The sequence below is a fragment of the Crocuta crocuta genome, unplaced genomic scaffold, assembly GCF_008692635.1.
Source record: "Crocuta crocuta isolate KB4526 unplaced genomic scaffold, BGI_CrCroc_1.0 scaffold462, whole genome shotgun sequence".
In the NCBI taxonomy this organism is placed as follows: Eukaryota; Metazoa; Chordata; class Mammalia; order Carnivora; family Hyaenidae; genus Crocuta; species Crocuta crocuta.
In genome coordinates, this window is record NW_027527437.1 from 2733803 (window position 1) to 2755929 (window position 22127).

General features: G+C 34.1%; 1 protein-coding gene across 1 annotated transcript in view; it reads left to right on the forward strand.

Annotated features, from left to right (window-relative positions):
• The first annotated feature begins 2164 nt into the window (after positions 1-2164).
• The window catches only part of LOC144228126 (uncharacterized), a 265973-nt gene continuing 246010 nt past the window's right edge, over positions 2165-22127 (forward strand). Inside the window, exon 1 of the mRNA XM_077759955.1 lies at positions 2165-2305. Coding sequence (XP_077616081.1) covers positions 2165-2305 — 141 coding nt within the window. The remainder of the gene's footprint in view (positions 2306-22127) is intronic.

The window sequence follows — 22127 nt, forward strand, 5'->3', positions numbered from 1 at the left end:
AAGCTAGGTTTATATGTATACTTTAAACTTTAGAACCAAAAGTCTTCCATATTTTAGAAGTCATTTTAATTGCCTTTGATTTATTATTCCTATAATCTGTCTCACGACTGGCAGGACTTTAATGCACACAATCTGGGACTTCAACTATAGGCATGTGGTGTGGGAAAGGCAAGTCTTGAGCTTTTCCTAGCTGCTGCCTCTAGGACACATGTAAAAGCATGGCACAGGAATTCCTTGGTGTGACAATCTCCATTTTTTGTTTATTCTCCATTTTATAAAGAAAGGTTTTGAACCTTAATATCTACTGCATATCATAAAGAAGAAAGTGATTCCATAGAGAAAATGCAGCTACCTTAGTAAGAGATCAAAGAGAATACAGATGTGGAGGCTTCAATTCAGTGAGACAGAATAGTAGCATTCATTACACAGACAAAGACAGTATTTGGTATCACATATTGGAAGTGGAGGATTCTAAATAAAACAACTGATAAAGATCCATTGCTAAAACTGTATTTTGGGAAAAAAAATCAAAAAGCAAAGATATAAAGCACACATCAAAGGTTTTAGAACTCGAAAATAATGGCTAACAAAAACAACATAAAACAGAAGTTAATCTAGTCAAGAACACAAAAACTTTCATTGCCATGCTGGTTCAATTTTTTTGACATGCCCTTATTTATTTGTTTGTTTTTATTTTTTTTAAGTTTATTTATTTTTGAGAGAGAGAGAGGGAGAGAGAGCATGAGTCAGGACAGGGATAGAGAGAGAAAGAGAGAAAGAATCCCAAGCAGGCTCCATGCTGTCAGTGCAGAGCCCTGACACTCATGAACTGTGAGATGACTACCTGGCTTTACAGACTGAGCCACCCAGATGCCCCTTAATATGCTTTTATGAAAGAATGGGAGTCCTACACAATACCTATTGCAGATTCTTTACATTGTTGCACATAGTATATTTAATAAACTGCATACATTTTTTTGGACAAGGAGAAGTTCAACATTCTTAACAAATTCTTGCATGTTTGTATGGGTATATGTTTATGCTTGTGTCTTCCTTAAGTCTCTTAATGGAAAAATTTCCCCTAAGAGCCATTCAACATAGAAATAGACTGAGCCATACTTTAAAAAAAAAAATGCAGTAAGATTTTCCGTGTCCAAGCTATAAAATTAAAATAAGCATGGCCCCTGTTTATCTTTTTTTAATGGGTCACTTTATGCATACAATATAGAGATATTTAAAACAGTGAACAATTGGGGCGCCTGGGTGGCTTAGTCGGTTAAGCGTCTCACTTTCGCTTAGGTCATGATCTCTCAGTTCGTGGGTTCGAGCCCCGCGTCGGGCTCTGTGCTGACTGCCAGCTCAGGGCCTGGAGCCTGGTTCAGTCTGTGACTCCCTCTCTCTCTGACCCTCCCCTGCTCACGCTGTCTCTCTCTCTCTCTCTCCTAGAAATAAATTAAAAAAAAAAAAACATTAAAAAAAATAAAATAGTGAACAGTCCATATCATCAAGGTTCTCATAATTTAATAGAGAATATAATATGCAAACATTTAGCATATAGTTGAAGGAAATAAAAATTGCTATTGGTATCCAGACAAAAATACAGATATTGAGTATATTCAATGGGGGGAAAGGTATTAGATTTGTTAATATGTGACTAAAACCTGAAAGGAAGTTAGAGAATGACATCAACAAAGAACAAGGAGAAACATTTGTAAATTAAATAATTTATTATAATTTTTCATGTGTTTTATATAGTTTATTCCCTTATTTAACTTTATTTGTAGTAAAATTAACTGGAGTTGTTAAACATCAAGGAGCTATTATATCTTGTATGAAAATACTAGAGTAGGGAGTCTCTGTCTAATTTAGGAACTCTTTAGGTTGGTTTTTATCTGCAGTACATGGTATGGCTGGTGTAGTTTCTACCATTATGAGCATACTAAAGTCAGTGGGAAGGACGAAGAGGAGAAAGATTTTAATTCCACCCTCCTAAAATATACATCCCTGAGAGTTCCACACAAATCTCATACTTATAACCTATTGGCTGTGATTTAGCCCCATGGCCATTTTCATCACAAAAAAGATTTAGTCAAAAGCAAAAGCACATTTTCCTTTTAGGCAGCAGTGTGTTCAGAGAAATATCAGGGCTCTGAGACAAACAAAGATGGACATGAAAAGGTTACTAGCTGTCTCTGCCGATGATAAGCCAACACAGAGAAAGAAAGGAGTCATGTTCGTTGCAGGTCTACCAACAAGAACTCAGTGTCCCACAAGTAGGTTGAAGATCTACCTGCAAGAATCACTGGTATGCAACAATGAGATGGAGTAGGCCTAAAATTCTCCCCATCTGAATTCAGAAACAATGGAGATTTAGAGAGAGAAGTTAAATGTATAGAACTCAAACATTAACACTGATACTGTCATCAGCATTAATTTGGAGTATGAATCAGTATTAAATTGGAGATGGCTTAAGAGTGCAATTAAATACCCTCTGCTTCTGCTACTGGAACAGGACTCTCAGGGTCCTTCTTTGGAACCCAAACTTTATACGCATCCTTACAAAATATCCTTCCCTTCCTCTTCTTGTGCAGTTCTCTTTGGTTCCTCTCAAGTTCTCTCCTTCACTGGATGGAGCCAATAAGTGTCATTTTGTCAGATTGCAGATTATTCTAGTGGTCTTTGACTAATTGAGTTTTATCAGGATTAAACTCTCAGCACTTAATACAGAGGGTGTCTAAATTTATTTATCCTCTATGGAATGTTTCTCTTCCCTGGATTGTTTCCATATTCCCTCTACTAGTGATTCTTGCCTATAAACCCAAGCTGCTTTCACTAGAATCCTTGTCTCAGCATCCACTTCTGGGGAACCCAAACTAAGACATTATCCATTTCAATAAGCAAAGAGGAGGGTATTTTAATTCCCCAAGGGAAATGGCAAGCGATGTCTTCCTAAAACAATAGACCAATAGAGAGTTTATAATAAGAATAATTACATATCTTTGCATGTAAGACTGAGATAAAAAAAAGAATAATAGTTACCTGTATTTCAGATCAGTAGTAGAATTCCAGGATCCATACCATGGAATAAGTAATAGATGACTATTTTTGGAAGGCTTCACTGTGGCTTAGTTTTTATAGATGAGAATGCTGTATTCCCTGTTGTTTGAATGAATTGTTAGTGAGCCATAGGCAAAAAAAAATACTGTTAGAGGGAAGTCCAACAGAGCAGTAATGTCAAGATTAGCAACATGCAAATTTAATGCAATTTATCCATTTTTATAATAAATTATAAAATAAAAATTCAGATCAGTATGCTGTTTCTCTTCATTTATAGTAAGGCAATGTAATATATAGATAAAATTAAAGTTGCTTAATGAAGCAAAGTACATAAGGCATGGTTTTCCTTTAGTAAGTGTGTAAGTGTGTGTTACTATCTTTTTTTTCAGCTTTTGGGAATAATTGGAATCACAACAAAAATAGAACCTCATGCTCAAAATTTTCCCACATATTTAATAAAAGATAATGTATGTAATGCTAATGATTGATTGGTGCTGAAGCTAGTGGATACTTTTAAGTCACTTATTAAGTGATTTAATGATGAAATAAGTGTGGTAGTATGCATTCTTGTTCCCTGCTATTCACTGCTGTTCTCATAAATGAGTTTATATTCCTACCTGTTGATATGTGACTTTCTGTGCTTCCATGTGCTATTGGCATTAAGCTTGGATGTGAACTGTCTTTGAACTGACTGATGAATCAGAAGAACAAGGTAGGCCATTTCCAAATAGAAACTTTAAGAAACATTGAAAAGTTCCATACACTCTCTTGGTTTTTCCTCTCGTGTAGGAATGACATGTCACAAATATGAGTGTTTCTTTAATCTATTTCAGGACTGAAGAGGTATGTGTCATGTAGCTGTAACTGTAGCAAACAAATCAATAAGTGGAGAGACAGAAAGATAAATCCATGTTGTTAAAAGAAGTTGATACGTGGTGTTGTTTGATACACAATGACATAACCTGGGGTAAACTCAGTGAATCAGTGACTAATTAGGATAGATATTTAATGGTGTTTATGCACACTGCTTCTGAAAGATACCAAATAAAAATTTAATCTGCACATTTCACCCAAACAATCTTGAAGCATTCTATTTCCTTTGAAATCTTCCCACTTATATTTTTTAAAAACAGCTTTACGAAGACATTACTTTAGTTCAAAAGGAAAGATAGAAAGCTGTAAGGGAGGTTTTGGATCCCTGAGATAACATTAAAGAAAACTGCTCTGAAATCAATCTTCCCATTATCACTTTGTTTGGCAATGCACCATGGTAAAATTCCAGATGGATGAGGAGCATGGCTTTCTTTTCTAAAAGAGAAGATGGCTGTTGTTGAAGGATTATGAGGGGGTGCAGGGAACAACCTATAGTTATATAGAGAATAATGTTGGCCTTTTATCCTGCCAGGGGATTTTAGAACTAAATATATAGGAAAGTTGAATTTCTAGAAATGAGTGTATATGTGTTTATGCCAGGCAACTCTTTGGAGATTCTTAAAATCTCAGGGGTATGGACCCACTTTAAGATGCTTAATCTAATCTATATACTTAGAAATGTGACATCTTGGTCAAAGAAAATACAGATGGTTTCCTGATTTATAATAATTTGGCTTAGGACCTCTTGGCTTTGTGATGGTGTGTAACTGATTTGCATTCAGTAGAACCTATACTTCAAATTTTGAATTTTGATCTTTTCCCAGGCTAGTGATAAACTATAGGACACTCTAGTGATGCTCAGCACTCCTAGTCAGCCACATGATCACAAAGTTAAACAACCTATCTGTGCTCATACAAGCATCTGTTTTTCACTTTCAATACAGTATTCAATAAATTATATGAGATATTCAGGATTCACTGTAAAATAGGCTTTGTGTCAGATGATTTTTGCCCAGCCATAGGCTAAAATAAGTTTTCTGAGCACTTTGAAGGTGTATAAGGCTAAACTATGATGTTTGGTAGTTTAGGTGTATAGTAAATGCAGTTTCAATTTGTGCTATTTTCAACTTACAATGGGTTTATCCAGATGTAACCCCATTGTAGTCGAAAAGATCTGTACAAATCAAAGAGTATTTACTTACTCAATAAATAAAACTGTTTTCTATGATGATATTAGAACAGCAATTCTTGGAGATACTTTTTCCTCCTAGCTAACTTGGTTTTGCCAGTCTTTTAAGAATTTCAAAGTTGTTTTTTAAGGCACCTGGGTAGCTCAGTCGGTTAAGCATCCGACTTTGGCTCAGGTCATGATCTCACGGTTCGTGAGTTCGAGCCCCACGTCAGGCTCTGTGCTGACAGCTAGCTCAGAGCCTGGAACTTGTTTTGGATTCTGTATCTCCCTCTCTCTCTAACCCTCCCCTGCTCATGCTGTATCTCTCTCTCTCTCTCTCTCTCTCTCTCTCTCTCTCTCAGAAATAAACAAAATATTAGAAAATTTAAAAAAAAGAATTTCAAAGTTGTTTGTAAAGCAATATCTCTGTGGTTGTAATGTATTTTACATTTTCTCTAATTTTCAAAGAATAATTCATCTTGTGGTTATGGTTTATGTCTAGGCCATCCTGCCAATTGCTTGCTAGTAGCTTGTTGTCTTAATCAATATAGTTTTTAGGTCAAGAACTTGTAGGTTCTTCTGTAATGTCTGGATTTTGAGGGATTTACATTATTTCTAAACTTTCTATCTCAACATCACAATTTTTCCAAGTATAACCATCTTTGCTTTTATTTTATTAATGAATGCAAGTAGTTCTTAACCCATCACCAAACATGAGAAGTAAAATAATGCCACTAAATTGCAGCTACCTATGTGTTTCTCTCCCATCTTATCAAGTTGTCTTCTTTCACTGAAGAAATAATTGCTTCTTAATTATTCTTAATTTTTGATCATATACTTTATATTCACATTTTTCTACACATACATGCAACATATGGTTTCATAAGCTAAATGGATTACCAAAATATATTATTTATTATTAGTCATCTTAAACTCAACAAAAGAAAGTCATATTTATAAAAATTTATTTTCCTACTCAATGTTATAAAGATTCATCCATGTTTTTGAATGTTGTTTTTGTTGTACTAATTTTCAAGGTAGTTCCCATCTATCTCAATTATGTTCCAATCTGTTTATACATATCTCTTTATAGAAGATTTTATCATTTCCAGATTTTTGCTATTTCAGTAGTACTAAAAGCATACTCAGAAACACACTAAAAGAGGATACTACCAACCTTAAAATATTTTCTTAACACAGACTTTCATGATTATAACACATGTGTATCTAAACATTGACATAAAATAATATGTTTGAATGTATAAAAGTTCAACAAAAAATCAAAACTCTATGAAAAATAGGATATGAATTAGGAAATTGTTTTGTAAATATCAAGCAAATTCTAAAATCACTACATTGAATAATATTAGTGATTAAATTTAGAATAACTAAAATGCTAACATTTCTAGCACAGTAATGAAAGGAATAGGAGTATAACATAATCCAGACTTCTATATCTTGATTTTATGTGATCTGTTTACAACTCATTAAATAGAATATACTGTCAGAGTTACTAAGAATAAGGAGATGCAGTTTGTTACGAGTAATAGTTTTATCTCAATGAAGCAGGTTGCGTCCAGGTAAGTTACCCCAATAGACTGTAATATCATAAGCATTAAAGGATTCTGAGAAGAATGTTGAATAAGGAGCAGCAGGAATCTCTCTCTTAACCTAAGCAACAGTTTCACTCGTAGAGTCTGTCTGATGTCAGTGATTTGGAACTCTGGAGTGTTTTAAATTTCCACGGAATGGTTAGGATGGTAAATTATGATTAACTTCAGTCAACTGCATAATTTAACCTAGTATCAGCAACCTATTCCTCCTCCGTCAAGTTGTGGCAAGAAACCTTGCACTTGTTCTAGGATCAATTTACACACTTGTGAGACCCAATGGGCCAAAATGGACCTTGTTATCCAAATATTAGAGATCTTTGCTCTGATCCCTGATTGCTGCTTCTGATATCAGAGGTACACACAAAAAGGCAAGTGGCCTTTGTTGGTATACTTCATTTTTCTAAGCCCCTCCTCCTCAGGCTAAAAGAGTTTCCAGGTATTTAAAAGGCCAGTGCCCTTTTTTTTTTCCCTTCCTCCTTATCAGCAATCAAATATAATGGATTAATTTCTCCAATTAAAATACAGAGATTGGCAAAATGGATTTTTTTTTCTTTCTAAAGAAAACTTATTTACATTTTAGTTAGTTATCATACTTCACAATATTGGTTTCAGGAGTAGAATTCAGTGATTCATCACTTATATACAATACCCAGTACTCATCGTAATGAGTGCCCTCCTTAGTACCCATCACCCAACTACCCCATCTCCCACCCATCTCCCAACATCAACCTATAGTTTGTTCTCTATCATTAAGGGTCTCTGGTGGTTCTTTTCCCTCTCATCTTTTTGATCCCTTCACATGTGTTCGTCCTGTTTTATTTCTTAAATTCCACATATGAGTGAAATCGTATGGTATTTGTCTTTCTCTGATTTATTTCATTTAGCATAATACATTCTAGCTCCATCCATTCATAGCAAATGGCAAGAATTCATTCTTTTTAATGGCTGAATAATATTCCATTGTATATATCTACTGACAAAATGGACTTTTAAAAAGTGATGCCACTGTATACTATCTATAAGAAACTCACTTTAGATCCAAAGATGCATAAATGTTGAAAGTGAAAGGATGGGAAAAGGTATTCTAGGCAAATAACAACCAAAAGAGAGCAGGGGTTACATATCAGATAACACAAATATCAGACAAAATATAGATTTGAAATAAAAAAGTAATGAGATAAAAGATGTAATACAGCAAAAATATATATGAATTGTAAACATTTCCATACCCAATAGCAGAGCACCATTTCCATACCCAATAGCAGAGCATCAAAGTATACAAAGCAAAATTTGATAGAATTAAAGGGAGAAATTGATGGTTCTACAGTAAGAGTTGGAAACTTGAATATGCTGTACTTAACACTATAAAAAGCAAACAGAGGATAGGTAAAAACACAGAGGACTTAAATAGTAAAATAAATGAACTTAATTTAACAGAAATATCAGAACATTCTATGTAACAAGAATAATATACATTTTTCTCAAGTTTATGGGGACATTTTCCAGGATAGACCATATGATAAGCCACAAATTCAGTCTCAGTAGATTTTAAAAGATAGCTGTAATATAAAATATCTTCTCTGTTTACAACAGGATGAAACTAGAAATAAATAACAGAAGGAAAACTGGAAAATTAATAAATTTGTGGAAATTAAAGAAGAAACTCTTAAAGAACAAATGGAGAACTAAGAAATCACAAAGGAATTAGAAAATACTTCAACATTAATTTAAAAAATTTTAAAAATCCACAGTATTTCAAAATTTTTGAGATGCANATACATATATATACATATATAATACATATAATATATATAAACTGTGCTAAAAGGTGTATGTGTATATATATATGTATAAAGCCTATATAATATGGGCTTACATTAAAGTATAAGAAAGATCTCAACTCAGCAACCTAACTTTACAACCTAAGGAACTAGAAAAAGAACAAACTAAATTCAAAGCTAAAAGAAGAAAAGGAATATAAAAGATTGAAACAGATATTAATGATGTAGAAAATAGAAAAATGATAGAGAAAAATCAATGTAACAAAAAGATCATCAAAAGGTTCATAAAAAGATCAACAAATTTGACATCCTTCTACCTATATGGACTAGGAACAAAGAGAGAAGTCTCAAATTACTAAATAAGAAATGACAGTGGGACATACTACCAAATTCACAGAAATAAAAAGAATTATAAGAGAATACTGTGAACAGTTGTACACCAACAATTTGGAAAACCTAGATGAAATAGTCACCTTCTTAGAATCACAAAACCTATTGAGACTAAATCATGAAGAAACAGAAAATCTGACTAGACCCATAGCAAATCTGGAGATTGAATCAGTAATCAAAAATCTGTTCTCTTCTACCACCACCCCCCTCCAAGAAAGCCTTGGACCAAACAGCTCTACTGGTGAATTTTACCAAACATTTAAGAAAGAGATAACACCCATTTTTTTCAAACTATTCCAGATAATTGAAGAAGAAAGGACACTTCCTAGCTCATTCTTTGAGGCCAGCATTAAAATAATACAAAAGCCAACATAGACATAACAAGAAAAGAAAACTACAGACTAATTTTCCTTATGAATATTGATGTAAAAATCTTCAACTGAACTTAGCAGCATATTAAAGGGATTACACAGTCTGAGCCAAGTGGGATTCATTCTCAGAATGTAAAGATACCTCTCCATACAAAATCAATAAATATAATATATCATATTTACAGAATAAATGGGAAATATACAATTCATGTAGAAAAAGCATTTGCCAAAATTCAACACACTTTCATGATAAATAAAATACTCAACAAAGTAGGCATTCAAGGAGACTAACTCAACATAAAAAAAGCTCTATATGAAAACCTCATACTGAGTTACACTTAACAATGAAAGACTAAAAGCTATTCCTCTAACATCAGGAACAAGACAAGAATGTCCACATTCACCACTCCATTCAACATAGTGCTGGAAGTTCTTGCCAAAACAATAGGCTAGAAAATGAAATAAAAAGGCACCCACATTGGAAAGGAAGAGGAAAATTAACTATATCTATTTACAGATGATATGATCTTATATGTAGCAAACCTAAAGATTCCACGCACAAAATCATTAGAATAAATTAATTCAGCAAAGGAGCAGGATACAAAGTCAACACACACACTCACATTCAGTTGCTTTTCTGTATAATAACAATGAGCAATACAAAAGAAGAAATAAAGAAAATAATTTCATATACAGAAGCATCAAAAAGAATAAAATACTTAGGTATAACATTAACCAAGGAGGCACATGGCTTGTACAATGAAAACTACATTGCCAAAATAAATTAATATATAAATAAAATGGAAACACATCCTGTGTTAATACATTGGGAAGATTTAATATTGTTAAGTCAGTACTACCAAAGCAATCTACAGATTTGGTGTAATCTCTATCAAAATCCTAATGATATTTTCTTCACAGAAATGGGAAAACTCATCTTAAAATTCATATGGAATCTTAAGGGAACTGGAATAGCCAAACAATCTTGAAAGAGAACAAAGCTTTGTTTTGTTAATCAAAATAGTTTATTTTGACATTAAGACAGACATATAGACCAATGGAATACAATACAGTCCAAAAATGGAATCGAGTCCACACAGATATGGTCAAATGATTTTTTTAAAGTTTTTAATGTCTATTTATTTTTGAGATAGAGAGGGAGAGAGGAGGAGAGAGATAACAGGAGAGGAAGAGGGAGAGTAAGTTCAGGGGAGGAGCAGAGAGAGGGAGACACAGAATCTGAAGCAGGCTCCAGGCTGAGGTGTCAGCACAGAGACTGATGTAGGGCTCGAACTCATGAAACACGAGATCATGACCTGAGCCAAAGTCAGAGGCTTAACCAAATGAACCACACAGTCACCCCAGTCAAATGATTTTTGACAAGGATGTCAAACCATTCAGTGGGTCTGACTTTTCAACAAATGCTGCTGGGAAAATTGGATATCCACCTGCCAAGGAATGAAATTAGACACTTATCTAACATTATATACAAAAATTAAAATGGATCAAATACCTAAATATAAGAACTAAACTATAAAACATAGGGTAAAATCTTCATATTGTATATCACAATTTCTTGGATATGAAAACAAAAGCACGAGCAATAACAGGAAAAAATAGACTTTGTGAATTTTTTTAAATGTACATAAATGACACTGTAAACAGAGTAAAAAGGCAATTTACAGAAAGGAGGAAAATATTTGTGAATCATGTATATCCTAAGCAATTAGTAGCAGAATATACAGAGAACAACTAAAATTCAACAACGAAAATAGAAACAACTCAATTCAAAGTGAACAAAGGGCTTAAATAGATATTTCTCCAAAGAAGACATGCAAACGGCCAATAAACACAATAAGCTCATGAAAAGATACTCAATTTCACTAATCTTTAGGGAAATGCAAATCAAAGAGCTGCAGTGAAATACCACCTCATACCTATTAGTATGGCTTCTATAAAAAAAAAAAGTAGAAAATTACAAGTATTCTTTTTTCCTAATGTTTTATCTATTTCTGAGAGAGAGAGAGAGAGCGTGAGCAGGGGAGGGTCAGAGAGAGAGAGGGAGACACAGAACCTGAAACAGGCTCCAGGCTCTGAGCTGGCTCACAGCACAGAGCCCATGTAGGACTTGAACCCATGAACCATGAGATCATGACCTGAGCCGAGGTCAGATGCTTAACTGATTGAGTCATACAGGCACCCCAGTAAAATGACAAGTATTCTTGCAAATGTGCAGAAATTGGAACTCTTTTGTACTGTTGGTGGGAATGTGCAATGATATAGCTACTATGGAAAACAGCATGGCAGCTTTTCTGAAAATTAAGAATAGATATAGAGGGGCGCCTGGGTGGCTTAGTCGGTTAGCGTTCGACTTTCGCTTAGGTCATGATCTCGCGGTTCGTGGGTTCGAGCCCCGCGTCGGGCTCTGTGCTGACTGCCAGCTCAGAGCCTGGAGCCTGTTTCAGTCTGTGACTCCCTCTCTCTCTGACCCTCCCCTGCTCACACTGTCTCTCTCTCCTAGAAATAAATGAAACATAAAAAAAAATTTAAAAAAAAGAATAGATATAGAAATTCTACTTCTGGGTATTTACTCAAAGGAAACGAAAATAGTCTTGAAGAGATATCTGTGCACCCATGTTAATGGCAGCATTAATCACAAAAACCATAACATAGAAGCAAGCAACTCAAGTGTCCATTGGCAGATAAATGGATAAGAGAATTTTACACACACACACACACACACACACACACACACACACACACACACAGTGGAACATTATCCATCATTAAAGAGGAAAGAAATTCTGGTATATGCTATATACATGGATGAACCTTAAGAACATTCGGCTAAGTGAAATAAATCATTTGCAAAAAGACAAATACTATCTGTTTCCTCTTATATGATGTGCTTACAGTACTTAAAACTAGCAACAGAAAATAGAACAATGACTACTAAAGCCCGAGTAGAGGGGAAAATGAGGAGTTATTGTTTGATAGGTATAGAATTTTAGTTTTACAGGATAAAAATAGTTCTGGTGGTGGATGGGATGATGGTACCAATATTATGAATATTTAATACCACTGAACTATACACTGAAAAATGGCTAAGTTGGTAAATTTTATGTTATGCCCATTTAATGCAATAAAATTTGGGAAAAATAGACTAGGTATTGATTTCTAATCAAAATATGTCTCATGTTTTACAAACATAAAAGCACTATTATGGGCAAGTATGTTTTGATCTATCTTGTTCTTATGAGTGAAATATCTACATATTCCTCATGTTCTATATATTGCCAACATAGCATGTTCTGTACAAGTGACACTTAAGTACTAACCATCTACCAACTGAAAAAAGAGCATATGACTATACATATCTTGAGCTATTTCTCAAAAGCAGGCTGTGAATTCGTTCAAGTTTAGTGGCAAATGTTTGTCAATTGCTTCTTCAGGATTATTGAGAAAAAGTACAAATACTGAAATTAAAATGAAAAGTGAGGCCTCTGGGTAGCTTAGTCAGTTGAGCATCTGACTCTTGATTTTGGCACAAGTCATGATCCCAAGGGAGTAGAATCGAGTTCTATGATGGACTCCACACTGAACATGGAGCCTGTTTAGGATTATCTGTCTCTCCCTCCGCCCCTCGCCCCTACTTGTGCTCTCTTTTCTGTAAAAAATAAAATAAATCAAAATGAGAAGTGGGTGTTTGGGTTAAATTTTTTAAATTTTAGACTCATCAATTAAGCTTTGAAGTACTTTGTCTAGAAAAAAGATAAAATACTTTTTACAGATTTTCAAAAATAAAATATTTTGAGATAGTTTTATGGTTTGAAGTGCTTCTAACAATAGTACCAGGTCAAACTGTGTATTTGTAAACTCTTTTGACTTGATTATTTATGACTTCCTGGAGAATTTGTAACAAGGTTATGGTACATTCTGCTTTCAAGCTCATTATTTTATTAAATCATCTGAGCTCTTGCATATGGTATTTTTTTCAGAAATGAGAATGTCAGCAGTTTGTTCCATTTTTATAATGAACTACAATTATCCTATATTAGAATAAGATTTTTACTTTCTGATGTGAGATTATTTTTTAAAAAATGATTCCCAGCTGAACACAGGGTATAATTTAATTTCTGCTGACATCATAAACTATGAGTTTAGCATAAGTATTTCATGAATGACAGAAGAATAATTAAGTTAATTTATATCCTAAAGATTTATTCCAACAGAATCAAAGTTTTTTAAAAAGCATCTTCTATTGAAATTCAAATAATGCATTTTCTTCATAAAGGGCAATGAGGCATAATACCCTCCCCATAGAGCCATTATTTCAAAAGTAAGACTTAGATAGCATAAAAGATTTTTATGTTATAATGTGAAGAATTAATTTTCACATAATTAATATATGGTCATAGGTTCTATTTTAAGTATTTTAAATATACTGCTCTTTTCTTAATTTTTCTGTACTATTCAAGAGTCTTTGTAAGAATCACAAAATTTATAGCATTCTTTTTTATTTTGTTAATTACAAACCAAAAAGCACTGTAACACTTACACTGAATAACTCTGACAATATACTACATTATGATAAATTGTACATAGATCATGTGAGATCCAGCAAAAAGTTACATCACATTATCATATTTACATAAGGAAAGTACCTTGACTCCTTTAAAGATTATGTTAAATATATATTATTTTACATTTAGCAATGAGCACTTTCCCAAAGGGATGACAAGAAATTATAGATACTCTGACAGCGTATTTTTTTGTGTGTATAGCAGTTCAGCCATCACAATGAATCACAAACCTCATTGTGCTGAAGCCTCCTAAACATATTTTAATTCTACACCATCCTCTTTATTTCCATTTCTGGTCTTAGGTTTGATCCACAATAACTCTTTCTTTGTCAAATCTTATTTACTTTTCCCTTCATTGTTGTCATTTGTCTTCCTAATATACTATCATGTCTATTTAAAATTCATCAGTGGGTCTTCATCTTTTGTGTATAAATCTAAAACACATAATAGGTTATACAGTATTATTAAAGATATGTTTGTAACTTGTTCCCAGATTTGGTCTTTCTTTAATCCATGGATGGGGAAAATATACAAGCTAATGACAAGTTTGTCAATGCTATGAGTCTTGATAATTAACTAGTAGTTGCTGAATACCCTGACCCTCTTCATATCAAGCTTGAATACATCTTGGGCATTGCAGGAGCATAGTGGCCTGACAAAACCAACAGGGATTATATCCCTTTTATAGTCAGTAGGCTAAGGTGAAATTTACAGATTGCTAAGCACTTCTACAACTTCTCACTCATCCAGTCCCAAATTCTACATTATTATTATAGAACTTTTTGGAATGAAATGATGAAGCAAACACCATTGTTTCTTTTTTTTTTTTTTTTTTTTTTGGGGGGNCCCAACACCATTGTTTCTAATCTGCATTGTTTACTTCCAAAATATGGTTTTAACTCCCCAGAGTTTTCATTTCCTTATCTCTTGGTGGATATTGTGAGGAGTTGTGTTGAGCACCAAGCAATGCAGATATTGTTTGCAGCAGACAGAAATAGTCCTTTAACCACGAGAATGTTGTTAAGGATGTGCACCATCCCATTCTACTTTCCTCATGTTATAATGAAAATAGGACCCATTCTATTAAAGGTACCTCTTCCAATCTATACCCTGAATCTTCACCTATCAGCATCACACCTTTGGTTATTCCTTGCTCTCTATGATATTCAGTATGTTCTTTTCATTCTGTTCCATTCTTATTGACGTTTAAGTGCCCCCACAGTTCTTCTTTGGTATGAAGACCTTGTTTTTTTTTAATTTCTATATGCCACTCTGGTTGTGGATATTTGTCTTATTTCTAATTTAGAACCAAGTTTGTTAGATAGATTTTCCATGCTCATTCTGTTTTTTCCCTCTTATATTCATTTCTAAATCCACTAAATCTAGATATGCCTTCTATATCACAGTGACACTATACTCCCTGAATCCAAACACTTTCTACTTCTAATTTGCTTGACTTTGTTAATTATAGAGCTTGGGAGAATACCACATTCTTGAATTAGGACACACACACACACACACACACACACACAGAGTGTGCTTCACAGTTTGTATTAACCTCTTAATGCCATTTTGTACTCAGAGTAGTCAAAATTGAATTGATCACTGACATAGTCTGAATATTTCTTTCCCCTTCCCCAAATTTGTATGTTGAAATTCTAATGTCCGGTATGATGGTACTCTTAAGTAGGGCTTAGATCATGGGGGTGGAGCCCTTATGAGTGGGGTTAGTGAGTTTTTAAAATTTAATTTTGTTTATTTTTGAAAGACAGAGAGAATAAGCAGGGTAGAGGCAAAAAGAGAGGGAAAGAGAGAGAAACCCAAGCAGGCTCCCCATTGTCAGTGCAGAGCCCCATGTGGGGCTCAAACTCACGAACCATGAGATCATGACAGGAGCTAAAATCAAGAGTCAGTCACTCTACTGACTGAGTTTACTTAGGTTCACTGAGGAATTGGTGCTTTTATAGAAGAGACCCCCAAAGATCTCCTGTCCCCCTTTCACCATGGGAGGATATAGCTCAGAGTGGTAATCAACAGCAAGAAAGAGAATTCTCATCATATTGTGCTGGCATCCTGATCTTAGATTTTCAGCCTCCCAGAAGTGTGGGCAATACATTTCTGCTGTTTCTGAGCTCCACCCAGTCTAAAGCATTTTGTTATAGCTGCTCCAGTGGACTAAAACAGTTATCTCCCCATTACAAATATGGACTTCTGCCAGTTCTCTCCATTTCAGTGAATCTCACTATCCTCTCTCTATTCACTCAATTAAGTAGCTAGGGATGAAAATTTATGCCTATCACACTCAGTCACCAAAACATACATATAATGTAACTTATTATTATTTGAATATATTCATTTTTCTCTATTAAGACACCACTATTTCTTTTCAGGTCATTGTCAGTGTTTGTCTAAATTATGACGAGAGACTTATAATTATTGTCCTATAATGTATTGTTCACACTACAGACTTAGTGATTTTAGTAGCAATCACATATAATCATGTCACTCTTCTAGTTAAAATCATGTAGTGTGTAGTGTTGTCCCCCCAACCGATCATAAAAATAATTAATAACAATTATATTAAAATAATAAAACAAGATCAAATATTTATATGGCAAGTATCACATAGCAAGTAATAAGTGAATTGCATATATTAATACATTTATTAGTCAAAACATCCCTATGAAATATGTACTGCTGTTACCCTCTTTCTGTCTTTATTTTGCCTTTTTTGTTATTTATTTCTTCAATTGCTTATTTAAAGATAAAGAAACCGAGACAAAGACACTTGCTCAGCATCACACACAGCTAAACAAAGCACCAGTCAGTACAAAAGATAAAGTTCACATTACTGTTCACATGGCCTGGACTGTGTATTTGCTCAAACCTCCTCTTTGGAACATTAACTTTAGTGTTTAGCTCTAAATAATTTGAGTTCCTCAAGAAGTCTTTATCTTTTTTACTTGCAGGCCTTCTTATCTCCTTTAGACTAAAAAACTATTTATTTGGCTAATCTTGCATTCTCCTTTAGTTTCTTTTTTAGGATTACTTCGAATCAGAGACTTTTCCTACTCCCCAGATCAGGGTGCACCCTGTGATATGCATTGCCAGAATGGTCTCTATCACAGCATTCTTATGCCTTATAATTACCTATTTATTTCTTTCCCTTGCTGGTGTATAAGCTTATTGAGGCCAAAACACTTTGTCTATGACAAACACTGAATATATATTAGTTGAATAATTAAGGTCTCTAAAGACTAAGTATACACTATCAGGCAAAACTAAACATTTACAAACCTGAATACAAGATCATTGTTCTTCATTCTATACCTCACATTGCATATCAAGTAAAACTTGTTATTTTCTGCCATAGATCATAATGTATCGTTTAAACGGTGGTTAGTAGTTTGGGATACCAATTGGAGATTTGTGCTCCTTCCACTTGACTATCAGTTTGGCTGTGTTTTATGTAGGGTTATGACAAAAACACCTTGTTTAAAGAAAATGAAATGACAGTTCCTCACCTCCTCATATGTTTTTGTAAACAGATGTATGTCACTACACATTGCCTCTTAACATGAACGAGGAGTCCCTGAAATGGTTAAACATGCAAACACTCATAGCTATTCTGAATTTTAAAATATTTTTTAAACATTGAACTGAAATGAGCCACATTAAGAGTAGAATGTGATCAGCCATTCTAATGTTGAAGAAGAAAGCAGAAGGGAAGTAATTTAGGAATGTGGTTCACTCTTGGAGAGAAAAGTCATGCCAGGAGAATTAGAGGGATGGTTTTGAACAAATGGAGGAGAGATAGTTGCTTCATTTTTTTTGGAAAGCTATTTTTAATAAAAATTATATATGCTTAAGGTATACAACATATATATATATATATGAAACATATATACATATATGAAACAATTACCATAGTCAAGCTAGTTAACATATCATCTCCTCACCAGTTTTCATTTTATGGATGTGTGTATGAGGAGAGCACCTAAAATCTACTCTCTTAGGAAATTTCCAGTATTTGACACAGCATTATAAACTGCAGTCTCTGTGCTGTATATTAGAGCTCTAGATTATTCATGCTAAATAACTACACTCTTTACCCGTTGGCCATCTCCCCATTTCCTCAACCTCCCCTTGTCCAGGCAACCACCATTCTACTCTCTGTTTGACTTTTTTAGATTCCACATAAAAGGGAGATTACATAAGTTGTCTGCCTTATTTTCTGTAGCAGAATGTCTTCTAGGTTTATCCATCTTGTTTGTTGCAAGTGACAGGATCTCCTCCTTTTTTAAGGAGGAGTATTATATTAGTATTATATATTCATATATATTTAACATGTATACATATATATTTAGTATTATTATATTTAGTATGTTCATATATATACATTTAATATTTCATTCATTGACAGATATTTAGGTTATCCATATCATGGCAACTGTGAGTAATGCTGCAGTGAACATGGGATCACAGATCTCTCTTCCAAGCACTGAATCAATTTCTTTTGCGTGTACACCCAGAAGGGGTATTGCTAGATCATATGATAATTCTATTTTTATTTTTTTGAAGACCCTCCGCACTTGTTTCCCATAGTGGCTGCACCATTTTGCATTCCTACCAATAAGATACCGAGGTTCTCTTTTCTCCACATCCTCACCAACACCTATCTCTTGTCGTTTCTGAGATAGAGTTGAAAATTAAAACTCAGTCTTTCAGTTTGAAATCTCAGTCTTCCAGCTAACCATAATTGATTTTAAGGGAAAAACTATAAGATAAAACAGGCACAAACAGTATTTTTCCAGCGAGACCAGCTTAAATGTTATATTTACTTATTTGCTATATATGATGTCCCAATGCAAAGGGACTATGAAACTACCCTTGTACTCTAAGTTCAATTAAAGTTTTTAAAAAATCAGTATCCAGCCAAGAAACCTTTGGTGCCTAGTGTTTCTTTTGTGAGCTAGTTGAGTTTTAACATGTGTGTGTATGTGTGCATATTAATTTTTTTGAGAGACCTCTCTAACCTAATTGCTTCCAAAGAATTTTCAATTATACTTATTATAGTCTGTTTAATAAGGATTCACAGACTTCTGTGGCTCACACAATTTATTTGTATGCATGGGTTGCTCAAAAGTTAAAAGTTCACACATCAGACACTGTCTGTGCTGAAGCACAAACAGCAAAGTTGAGTGTGGTAGCGTAAGGTAAATGTATATTGAATAAGAAGAAATTTTAAACTTTGACCTGTTGACTTTTGAGTCTAAACTAATACAGAGAAGCTTGTCCAGTGAGAAACATAAACACAACTTAAACACATAAAACAAAGAAACATACACATAAAATAATAGAGGCAAAGAAAACATGATTTAGTACATATGTGTTGGACATTTCATGAATTTGTTAACTGGGGCTAACATTATTTCATATTTTGACCCAGATTGCTGTGGTCAGATGGATATGTTGTGAGTTAAATATTTGTTGGCATTAAAAACATATTTCTTATATTATTCATATTTAGAATGCAGAATTCAACATGGTAATCACAGAAACTATTTTTCATAAACTCCTAAACTCTATCACTTTTGTCTGCAAACACTTCATGAGTTCCAATATAATATTGTAGTAGAAGAGGAACGATAAAGCTTTTCAAAACTGGAAATTCTTGTGTGAACAGAATCCTTTATCTCTACTTCGTCTACAGGGAAGTGTTACAATGATGAATGACTTTCAATTCCCCTACTTTCTTCTCCTTAGCATTACAAATTTTCATTCAGTACCCAACTCTCCTGTCTGACATATTCTACTTTTCAGATTGAAAAGTCCCATTATGGGAGCATTTGAACCTTCCTTTCTGTAGTGAATTGGAGCAAGTTTAGTCTGTTTATACTTTCTGTCATTTTCTAGTTTGTAGCGTGCATTAATGTAACTAATACACTGAATTAAATAGTGTTCATATCACCATCATTTAATTTGCCTCACATTAAATGACAAATATCTCATCAGCAATATAGAAATTTGCCTTTGGTGAAGTTAGAAGCCATCAAAGATTAAAATCTGAGAATCTAAAATTCTAAATTTCAGTCCCTAAGCTTTAATTTAAACTTGGAATGGCTGTCTTTTAGCCAGTGGTATAAAAAATCCACGATAAGGCAGATTTGTTTTGCTAAGCTAAAACATAGATGTAACAACTTTTGCCCTTCCTTCAATTACACATAAAAATCCAATAGTGTGGGAGAATAGATGTGTCCTTTCCTTACTTAAAACAAACAAAAAACCTGAAGATAATGATTTAAAAAGGCATAGATAAAAATTATATATACGTACATGTATAGACATATATATGTATAAAATACTTTCTCAGTTTTCAGCCACTTCCTGAAAATTCAGTGAGGTCGATTTATTGAGTCAGTGGGGAGCCTGGAAAGCTAGAGTTCTGGTTGGTGTACTGGAAACAGAACGCTATCTCAGGAAGTAGTCCTGTGTATTTCCCTTCTGGAAAATAGCTTGCATAGAAATGAAGAGACTAACAGTTCTTAAGTGCGCAGTTTCCTCCCTAAGAAACACGATTAGATCTCCCCATAGCCCGCTTGATACGTGTACTCTGGAGAAAGGAACCATGAACAGTTCAGGCGATCCATTTGGGGACCTGATGAACCTACAGCAGGAATTGCAAATGAAATTTCATGCTGAGGGGTGAGTTTAACTTACAGAAAACAGAAAATGCTGAGAAAAATACATGTGCATAAATACCTGTAACGAATGAAAAATACATGTAATAAATGAATTCTCATGTAGCATTAACAGTATAAGGAAACCCTATTTGTGTATTCAAGATTATATCACCTTCATGGATTATGCCTGATCTGAGCAGAATTTCCTTCACCCAATTACCTCTTTCCTCACCGGTTTCAGTTGAAGTAATTGGAAAGCAACGATATGTATGATATTCAGGTAGAAAACAGATTATTCTGGAACAGGACCTTACCTATGTATGCAACAAAGCCATCATTGAAAAATAGAAAAATGATAATTGTGACATAAGCATGTCTGGACCAGAGTTATAAAATGGAGTAAGAAGACATATAGGAACTCTGGTGCCAAACAAATGCAAGTTATATTTTGAGCACCCTAGTGATAAATGCCTTTTCCTCTGAGATCACTGTTCCAGAACAGAGCCGAGAGTAGCCTCTCCAACTCTGCCAAATGGCAGCTCAGCAGTGCCGGAGAATGCAACTTGACCCCTTGTCTTGATCACTGTGACAGCAGCATAACGTAGGGAAGAATGTTAACCTTTCTTTCCAGGTGGCAAGTGCCTCTGGAATAGGATTTATCAGACTAAGCATTGGATGTACTTCTGTGCAGACTGATGAATGTAGTTGCAACCACCGCCTGCCCTAAGGTGTTGGGCCTGTGTTTGTTGTTCTACTTACTGCATAGGAAAGTGGATTTTCAAAAAATTGACTTTAATAGTTTGGAAATGGGCATTTACAAATAAAGTTTCAGGTTGTAAATGGAAGGAATTGCAATTGAGGGATTATTTCAGAGGCATTTATAATTAATAGTAAAAAGATGAGTTTTGAAATTGAATCATGTAAATATTTATATAATAGTTTCATATGGTAAGTTTTCTGTGTTCTCCAAAAAAGTCTTTATTTATTACTACACATATATACACTGAACAGATGTTAAGACTCTGGATTAGGTTTGAATCCTGGCATCTCCATTAATCCTGGGACATTACTTACTGCCCGTACCCTCATTGCTTGTCTTATCTGTAAGTGCAGATTATAGTACTTCCCCCTTCATGTGTTCGATGGGAGGATTAAATGTGTTAGTGCATGTAAGCTATTCAATAAATGTTAGTAATTATTATAATTAATGTTTCTGTGCCTAATAACTTTTTAAAAAATTATAATGTCCCCAAAGTGTTCATCATTGAGCATTATTATATAAATACAAACAAAATAAAAGACAATCGCTTATATGCCTGTCATCATATTTTTTAAAGTTTACTAATTTGGGGGAAGGAGGAACAGAGAGAGAGGGAGAGAGAATCTCAAGAGCATGGCACCTGATGCAGGGCTCAGTCCCATGAACTGTGAGATCATGACCTGAGCTGAAATCAAGAGTTAGATGCTTACCAACTGAGCCACCCAGACACCTCATCAGCATATTATTTTAATTATTTTAAATATCCAATGATATTGAAATATCAACTTGTTAGCAATAACCATCTGAGCTATGTGAATTTAGATCAAATTAAAACCTTTGATATA